General features: G+C 47.7%; 1 protein-coding gene across 1 annotated transcript in view; it reads right to left on the reverse strand.

Moving 5' to 3' along the window:
• FYB2 (FYN binding protein 2) overlaps positions 1-9,331 on the reverse strand; it is a gene marked incomplete at its 3' end in the record, with an annotated part of 138,258 nt that extends 128,927 nt beyond the window's left edge. The window contains exon 1 of the mRNA XM_082614049.1: positions 8,825-9,331. Coding sequence (XP_082470175.1) covers positions 8,825-9,283 — 459 coding nt within the window. The 5' untranslated portion in view covers positions 9,284-9,331. The remainder of the gene's footprint in view (positions 1-8,824) is intronic.
• Between the last annotated feature and the right edge of the window lie 617 nt (positions 9,332-9,948).

The raw sequence follows: 9,948 nt of genomic DNA on the forward strand, positions 1-9,948 counted from the left end.
GCAGAGACTGAAGCTATTTGTGTCCTTGGGTTTCATGGCATTGGTGTGCTGGGATACCTCCCCCTTTTCAGCTAGCTCTGTACTTCTGACAGCCTGATACCACTATCCTAGAGTTTCTGGGAGAGAAGAACTCTTACAGAACATGTTTTTTAAAACTGCAGCTTCTGGGTTTGAATCCCCTTGCCACCACCAACTGGTTGTGTGACCTTCAGCAAACTGTTCAACCTCTCCCGGTCTCTCAAAGGGAGTGCCTACCTCCCTAATGACAGTGCCTATCTTAGAGTGGCTGTGAGTTGATACATATCTATCACTCAGATTCATGACATGTACAGATGTGCTCACTGTTAGCTGCTATTGTTAATAATGACAATAGCAAAACCATGTAACACCAAAGAACTTTTGTTTCCTCGTCTGTAAAATGGGGATAATAGTTATCTCAGGTGATTTGTGAGCTTGAATGAAATAATGCACTTAGTGCAGGGATTGGCACAGAGTGGGTCCTCCATCAATACTGTCTTCCTTCCTTCCTGCAATATAGTTCAACACAACAGTCACTAAGCAAGGCACATGGGTGGGCGCACATGGGCGGAATTAAGAGCACAGAGCTGGTTAGAGCACATCTACTGTTAATTCATTTGTTTCTGAGAATCACAGAGCCAGGCATTAGGGTCCCTTGCCCATGACATGTAGATCAGAATGAGGCAGAATCATCTTAAATTCTTCCTAAGGTCTTGCCCCCCAGCTTAAAAGGACTAGCAGGTTAGACTAAGAGTGCATGGATATATTTGATGCTAGCTGCTTTTTTTCGATATGTCACCTCAGTCCTTTAATCCTTGTTAGTCAGTGAGGAAACTGAGGCCTCCCTGAGGTGAAACATTTGTCTCAGCGCACACAGGCAGGAGTGGCAGAGACTAAATTCAGAAAGCAGTCCCCAGACTCCCAATTCAGTGTCCTTTCCTGGGTACCACAGCTTGGGGAAAAGCTCCAGAGCATGTACTCAGGGACAGCACTGGGTGAAAAACAAAACACAGGAGACTTTGGGATGATATTTTTAAGGGTGTGGAAGATGGCACTTCTGTCCTGATCCTTTAAACATTTAAATGACAATGCTGCTTTGTTTTTGCATATCAACTTCAAATGGTTAAACACCTTTCCCAAGTATGATTTCCTTCTTATGATTTCCTTTTTCTTACCTGAGATCACACACTGATCTCTGAGATGAACTCTTGGCTGGCTCACAGAAAGTGAAGAGTGCAGGGCTCGTTAAGTGCTTTGAATTCTACTGTCCTCTCTGCTCAAATTTTGGTTGGGGAATTGTAATGATATCAACAATTCTGAATATTTGTATGGAATTTTATTATTTACAACAGTACCTTCAGATACATTATCCTATGTAATCCTCACGGACAAACTATCAAATAGGTATCATTAGACACACAGAGATAAGAACACCGAGTCTCAGAGAAGTTAAGTGCTTCATTCAAGGCCACATAACAAGTGGTTGGGGTGGCAGACCTAGACTCAAATTCAGGCGTTCTGTTTGAAACATTTCTAAACACCTCTGTCCAATAAACCACTCACTGTGATCGTTCTAAAAAGGAACCAAACCAGGGATCAAGAATAGGGACCCTGAGTCAAATATGTCTGAGTTTGAGTCCTGATTCTGCCTTATCTGTAAAATGGGTAAGATGAAAACAGTAATAAAGAGTTAGGAGTAAAACTTTAACTTTTTCCAGTATTATGATTCAAAACTGTTCATTATTGCTGAAGCATTTATCTGTAACTTGCCTGTATTTAGTATGTCCTAACAAAATATTAGTATTAATTTTAAAAAATCACCCCAAGAGCTTGTTATTTTAGAGTTTCGCAGATGAGGAAAACCAAACCCAAGAGTCAGTGATCAGAAAGGAACACTGACCACTGGCCCTGAGAGCATGTCACTCCATTTCCAAAGCGGGGTACTAATAAATACTTCTCAGATTCCTTCTCTGAAGAGCTAAGCACAGCTGTCTTTTTTTGAGAAGTCAAAACAACAACATGGTACAAAATCCTTCCCAGGTTGATGGAGGAAGGGCACTGCATTGGGTATTCACATAAATTCTCTTAATTTCCGTCAGGTCCATGTAAGAGTTTGCTAGGCCTGCCATAAAGACGGTACCCCAGACTGTGTGACTCAAACAACGGTTCTGGAGGTTGGGAGTCCAAGATCAAGGTGTCATCAGGGTTGGTTCCTTCTGAGGGCTATGAGGGAAGGATCTGTTCCAGGCCTTTCTCCCTGGCCTGTAGATGGCCGTCTTCATGTTCACAAGATGTTCTCCTTTTATCTTCATGTTGTCCTCCCTCTGTGTGTATCTCCATGTCCACATCCCTCCTTTTTATGAGGACACCAGTCATATTGGATTAGACCTGCCCTAATGACCTCACTTTAACTTCGTGACCTTTGTAAAGACCCTATTTCCAAACAAGGTCACCTTCTGAGGCAGTGGGGGTTAAGACCTCAACATATGGATTTGCAGGGAGGGGACACAGTTCAACCCATAATGGTCCATTTATTATTACTCTACCGTATTGCTATTTTAGTTTGTAGAATTACCTGCCCTTTGAGCTCATTGAGCTGTCCTAAGCACTTTATATAAAACTCAGTTGACTGCTGAGAGGTAGCTATTATTATCCCATTTACAAATGAGAACTGGGCACAGAGAGATTAGGTAACTTGCTCAAAGCTGAACAGCTAGTAAATCGTGGAGCCAGAAATTGAAACCAGCTGGGCTGCCCCAGAGTCTGTGTTTTTAAGTGCCAGGCTGTGCTGCCTCTGGGATCTCACAGTCCAGACCTGGGGCTGTTCAAAGGGCTGGGGTCTTGCAAGGTGGAGAAAGACCAATTGTGATCCAGGGGCTAGGGGAGGCTTCTCAGGGAGGTGATACCTGAGCTGAGTATTAATGAAATGACAACCAGGATTCTGGAGAGAGGAATGTGCATGGGGTAGAACGGGCTGGAATACAAGGGGTGCAGGGCCAGGAGGCTGGGGTGGGAGCACCCTGGCCTTGTCAGCCAGGTGAAGGGGCTTGGGCTCTACCTGCACAGGCAACGGGACAACTGAAGGGGATTCAGCAGGGGTGTGACATGAACAGATTAGCCTATTAGAACCACCTGTCCAGTGGAGAAATGTAGGTGCATAGTTTGGGGAAGGGAAAGCTTGACTCAATGTCAAGGTAACACTGGGTAAATCCGGGGTGCAAGCTGCTGGTTAAGACCGGACATCACCCTGCAGCTGTGCAGGGCACTTTTACGGTCAAGGACAAAGCAACACAGTTCAAGGGGCCCCTGCAGCACATTTTCTCCGCAAAGACAGTGGTGAGGTGGCCAGTCTTTAGGAATCGTGAATAATTGGGTGATCTTCCCTTGTCCCCTTCTCAGATATTCTCTTGGAACTCCCAAGAAGCCTCACCCCGACGATCTGATCTGAATCCCCAGTGAACTCCGCTCTCCCAAGAACAAGCTCGTTAACAACAGACCATTTTTACGGCTGCATCCTTCTCAGCAGGCCCATCCCCCTTTTCAGATGTTACCCTGTCTCATGACCTCTTTATTAAAGATCAGAGAAAGACAAATATCATATGATACCGCTTATATGTGGAATCTTAAAAAAGGGTACAAATGAACTTATCTACAAAACAGAAATAGAGTTATAGATGTAGAAAACAAACTTATGATTACCAGGGGATAAAGCATGGGGAGGGATAAATTGGGAGACTGGGACTGACATACACACACTACTATATATAAAATAAATAACTAATAAGGACCTGCTGTATAGCACAGGGAACTCTACTCAATACTCTGTAATGACCTATACGGGAAAAGAATCTTAAAAAAAGTGGATATATGTATAACTGAATCACTTTGCTGTACAGCAGAAACTAACACAACGTTATAAATCGACTATACTTCAATAATTTTTTTTTAAAAATCAGAGTATTCAGGAAAAAACCCTGAAATTGTTCTTGAGGGCTTGCTAAGTGGTCTCACAGGCATGTAGAACCCAGGTTCTAGACTAAGTGCTGTCAAAAATAAGCCACATAAGACCTTGAGAAAGTCCTGCAGTCCCAGGACATCAGAGCAAGAAAAGACTGCAGGGGATGTTTAGTCCCATTGGGGAGGTGCAGTCCCTCAGTGGCTCCCTTGGCCTCCAGGATGAAGTACATCTGCATTCAGGGGCTTTCTGGTCCCTATCTACTTCTGGGGATTCGATTCTAGCTCCTTCCTTTCTGGATTCTCACCCCACCATGTTGCTCAGATCTGCTCCTTTGTCCCTGCTCTGCTTTCCTCCCCTCGTTTCCTCTTTCCCTGATGAAGTGCCACCAAGTTCTCTGACGTGCAAGTCAGATACCAACTCCTCCAATGCGCCCAGGATGGTTGCGCTTTGGGTTAGGCCCCTATTCTCGGTGCTCCTGTTGAAACCTGAGCCTTTCTTCCTTATTCTACTTTTCATTAATACTGCAGTTGTCTGTGTTCTGGACACTCGCCCCTGCAAAACTGAACAATTAGAGGGCATCTATGATAGGCCCCCTCTCAGAAATTCTAAGCAAGGGCCTGATTCAGAGAAGATGTTTGGTGAATTTCTATCAAATAATGCAAGGGGAGAGTGTAGGCATCCTCTGCTCGGAGTGTACTCTCAAAATTAACAAGAATAGTTAAGAGCATCCACTCTGTATGAGGCCCGGTGGGGAAGGAGTTACAAAGTGTGTGCCCACTTTCCCCCGTGGGTCCCAAGTTTCCCATCTCTAAAATGGGAGTTGTTAGACTGGTTAGTCTTTGAGAAATCTCCCAACTCCTACATTTTATTTTTCAATGGCTGGCTCAAACCACTTGACTATTAAGAGGCAGAAGTAAACATAAATATGGATCTTTCAACTCCAACTCCAATGCTCATTGATCAAAAATTCAAGTACCGGGCTTCCCTGGTGGCGCAGTGATTGAGAGTCCACCTGCTGATGCAGGGGACGCGGGTTCCTGCCCCGGTCCGGAAGGGTCCCACGTGCCATGGAGCGGCTGGGCCCGTGGGCCATGGCCGCTGGGCCTGTGCGTCCGGAGCCTGTGCTCCGCATCGGGAGAGGCCACAGCGGTGAGAGGCCCGCGTACCGCAAAAAAAAAAAGAAAAAAAAAATTCAAGTACCATTTTCTAAGCTTACTAGCATTCCCAGCTCAAAAATGCTAGGATTCTCTCTTGCCAAGACTGTGGGGCTACCCAGCCGAGGGAGTGCACTAGTGTAGAACTTCACTCTCAGATTTAGAAAAACAAAAGCTCATCAATCTCTCTTTGGGTAGCTAAACTACATAATAAACTATATTTTTATAGAAACCCCCTGGAGCCTTATGTCTATAGGGGTGAATGATATGTTTTTTTATAACCAAAAAGAATGAAGGATACTTGTACCTACTGATGCAAAACAAACCACCTCAGAACTGAGTGGCCTGAAACAATAACCGTTTTTCCATATCTCACAATTCTGTGGGATAGGAATTTGGGCAAGGCTCAGCTGGGTGACTCCTCCATTACACAGGGTGTTGATGAAATTGACCCAGTGGTATCTCACTGGTGGATGGGCTGGTCTGCAGAGCCCTGGTTATCTTGCAGGAATGCTGGAAGGCTAGGCTTAGGTGCTCAACCAGAGCACCTACCTGAGGTGTCTCCAAAGACCTCTTATGTGGAGGCTGAGGGCTACAAGAGTGAGGGTTCTCACAAACCAGATGGAAGCTGCATAGCCCTTTATGTCACAGCCTCTGAAGTCACATAATGTCACATGTGTTGCAGTCTATTGGCTAAAGCAGTCATGATTCTGCCCAGATTCAAGGGAAGGGAACACAAACTCCACTTCTTTATGGAGGAATGTCGGAGAATATGTAGTCAAGTTTGAAAACCACCACGGTAACATATACTAAACACTACTATGTACCCAGTATTTGCTAGGCAATGACAATTTACTCTCTTAATCATACTTACTGCCTGGGCCTCTACCTTGAACTCTAAACCCAAATATCCAACTGCCTACTCAGCCCCTCAACCTACAACTTACTGTGTCTAACACTGACCCCTGATCTCCTTGCAAACCTGTTCTACCTTAAATTATCTCATTCAACCTCAACTCCATTCTTCCAGGGGCTCAGGCTTCACACCTTGGAGTCATTTTCTTTCACATCTTTTTCGTCCAATCCTTCAGTTAAACCTGTTGAATCTACCTTTAATATGTATCCGGAATCTGACCATTTCTAGCCGCCTTTACTGCTAAGATTCTGGATTGAGCCACCATGTTCTCTTGCTTGAATTAGGGCAGGAGCCTCCTAACTGGTCAGCCAACTTCTAATCCTGCTCTTTCTATCATCGAGTTTTAAACAATAACCAGGTGATCCTTTTAAGAAGTCAGTTGGATCATTCCCTTCTGCCACTCAGGTGTTCTGCACCTCACTCAGAGGAAAACCTGGAATTCCTACAATGGCCTCCGGCACCCTACATGACCTGACCTCTACCTCTGACCACTCTCTCCTTTGATTTCTCTCCACCAGCTATTTTACTGCCCCTTGAACACATCAGACAAGCTTCTGCCCCAGGGTCTTTGCATTCGCTGTTATCCCCCTGCAGAATACTCTTCCCTAAGAGATCCACAGGGCCATCTTCCTCACTTCAAAATTCTGCTCAAATGGCACCTTACATTGATGCCTTTCTTGAAACTATCCCATTTAAAATAGCAGCCTCGGGCTTCCCTGGTGGCGCAGTGGTTGAGAGTCTGTCTGCTAATGCAGGGAACGTGGGTTCGTGCCCCAGTCCAGGAAGATCCCACACGCCGTGGAGTGGCTGGGCCCGTGAGCCATGGCCGCTGAGCCTGTGCATCCGGAGCCTGTGCTCCACAATGGGAGAGGCCCGTGTACCGCAAAAAAATAAAAAATAAAATAAAATAGCAGCCTCTCCTGCTTGGTGCCTCACCATCCTTAAACTCTTCCTTATGCTGTGGTTCTATGTTGAATTCACTGCCATTTGACCCAATATATATATATAGTGTGTGTGTGTGTGTGTGTGTGTGTGTGTTTATCTTCGCCACTAGAATATAAGTTGTATAAAGGCAGGCATTTTTGACTGGGTCACTGCGGCACCTGTAGCCCCTGAAACAGGCCTGACAACACAATGCAGGTGCTTAGTAATGCATATTGAATGGATATTTTATTGACTTAAGAAAAAAACCAAATCCTCCTTTTAAAATGAAAAATAACCCATATTTCTCTTTTGATCTTTTTTTTCCCCTCTTTCTCTGAGCAGAAAAAGTTGCGTAACCACATCAGCTTATCCCATAACTGCATTATCTTCTCCCATAAAAATGTTATGAGCTAACATGCCCTTTGGTACATTTTTCTCCTCAGTTGCCTAACATTCCACGTGTTTTCTTGTCATCCTTGCTAGGGATACCTGGCTTACAGTTGGCACTCAATATTTGTTATTGACAAATTGCAGCCTGTGCTACTTACTGTGTGATACTGAGCAACAGACAACACTCCGACTGTTTCCCCTCATAGAGCTGGGCAATTGGCATTGACCTCACTGTGCTGTCATGTAGGTAAACTGAAATAATGGATGCCAGTGCATATCCTGGCACATCAGAGAGGGCAAAATATAAGTCCGTTTCTTTTTCTCACAATCACACTAGATCTATTCAGCCTGCCATTTTTCCATCAAGGAGGAGTTTCTCAGAAGTTGTTAAACCACAGGGTGGGGGGAGAGAGAATTCAGAGGAGGGGAGATGGAAGCCATACCAGCGTGCCTTTGCTCTCTCTTTTCCAAAACTCAGCTAGTTAGACTGGAGGGTCAGCCACAGAGAGACACATGTCCGCTGCCCTGGGACAAAGGGGAGCTTCTCCCGATGGGTGACTGCTGAAGTGGGTCCTCCGTCCCAATGTACCTCTGGGAATGAAGCCTCCTGATTCACAGGAGAAAACGACTTGACTCCAAATGTATAATAAAGAAGGTATGGAGGTGAAACGCATCCCTGCCCCGCCCCCTTGGAAAGAATGACTTATTGAAGGGGGGAAGGGAGGGGGTGGAGAATTAGAGAAGGAAAAAGGAAACTATGGTCAGTCCGGCGGAGAAACTCAACTAGGCAAACAGCACGTGGCCAGCCAAGGAGAAGGGAAGTCCACCTGCTCTGTGCTGGGCACGTCCCCATAGGTCATGTCTATTTTTTACAAGCAGCTCCAATCATCTCACAAGCGAGTTATCCTAGTAGAAATCCTATTCTACCAGCGAGGAACCAGACGCTTAGGAAGGTGCACTTACTGGCCCCAGGCCACACGGTTTATAAGACGCAGAGCCAGCAGGAAAGTCACAAGCCACAGAAGAGCCCCCCGCGGCCCTGCCCTCTGACCAGGAAGCCCACGAATCTCCGGAGGACCGGCACAGTCCCCAAGGGCAAGCAAACAAAGAGGCCAACATTCACTGACACCCAGGCTGGGGGCGGGGGGTGGGGAGGGGAGGTTGGAAGCCCAGTTCGCAGGGTTAGAGGTAGGGTCCCTCACGCCACCACTCCTGAGAGCCTCTGTGCCCTCAGCCTCCAAGGTGGCACAGGACGGGTACATATCCCTCTTCCGCCCCCCCCCGCCCCCCACGCCAGGCCAGTGTGAGCTGGGCGGCAGTAACACAACTAACACATCCTGTTTATTCCTCTCCATGGGGAGGCGGGGTGCACAGGCAGCCTCTCCCCACGCTTTCTACTGGGAGGAACTGGACCCGGCAAGAAAGGATCCACAGAAAGCCCACAGCTAAACCCGCACGACTCACCCCTTCCATGGCTTTCCTCCGAGGCAGAGTCTGGGAGACGGAGTCTGGATCCTGGGGCCAAGGGTCCGTTTTGCTCCGCCCGCACCGGCCAGGAAGCAATCGCTTCCCCCGGCCGCTACGCACACACCTGAGCCCAGGCTCCCTACCTGCCCCACCTGGGCGGCAGCTCCTCCCTCCGCTGCGGCTGGAGCGCTCTTGCCCGAGGCGGGGCGCGCGCCTGCCTCCGTCCGTCCGCCGAGTTCGCAGGACCGGCACCTGCCGGGGTCGAGAGGGATCTCTCCGACCAAAGATTTGCAGACTCTGGCCCTTCTCGGCAAGCGGCTCTCCCCACTGTTCTCCCCCAGGCTGGGCCGACAGCCACCCTGCAGGGAGTTCACATTGTGCCCGAGGCTCGGGGCAGTAGCTGGGGAACAGGGGCGGCGGGGCTCCAGTTAGGGCAGCAGGCTCAGGCCTGACCATGTAATCTTTCTTAGTAAAAGCCTCGGCCTACCCCGGCCGACCCTGCGGATGGCTACTCACCCTCACAAAAGGACAGGGAAACCGAAGCCCAACGGGGGCAGGTAGTGCCCAAGCTCATGGGAGGATTTCAGGGAGGCCAGAAAGGGAGCTGCTATAATAGGGCATCTGTTTGGGGCCAGGCACTATCTAAGCAAGATACACGATTCTACCCAAATCCTGCAATCGCCCTGGGAAGTGCTATAATCCCATTCAAAGGGGGAGGAATCTGAGGTGCAGAGAGACCCAGTAACCTGCCCCACAGGTAGTAAGTAGAAGGGTCAGGGTTTCAACACGGGTCTGGCTGACTCTAAAGGGATTTTATTTTTCTAGGTTTGTGTGGGTTTGTGTGTGTGTGTGTGCCCTTTCACTTTTCTGATGGAGCTGGTGCTGGAAACCCAATTCCCAGTTCTTAAGAGCTCACAGCTGTCCTGGAGTTTGGGAGGCCAGCACAGCAGGCAGTCTGTGTGACTTTTCTTGCTTGGCCAAACTCAAGAAGTGAAAAGCCTCTCCTGCCCTGTCCAGGGCAGAGGAGGGGGAGGGCAGGAGAGGAGAGCCCACCTGCCTGCCCATTTCCTCTAACAGGTGGCTCCCATACGGTGCTGATCATCACAGCTGCCAGGGGATAT

Source organism: Mesoplodon mirus (assembly GCF_964341445.2).
Source record: "Mesoplodon mirus genome assembly, chromosome: 3".
In the NCBI taxonomy this organism is placed as follows: domain Eukaryota; kingdom Metazoa; phylum Chordata; class Mammalia; order Artiodactyla; family Ziphiidae; genus Mesoplodon; species Mesoplodon mirus.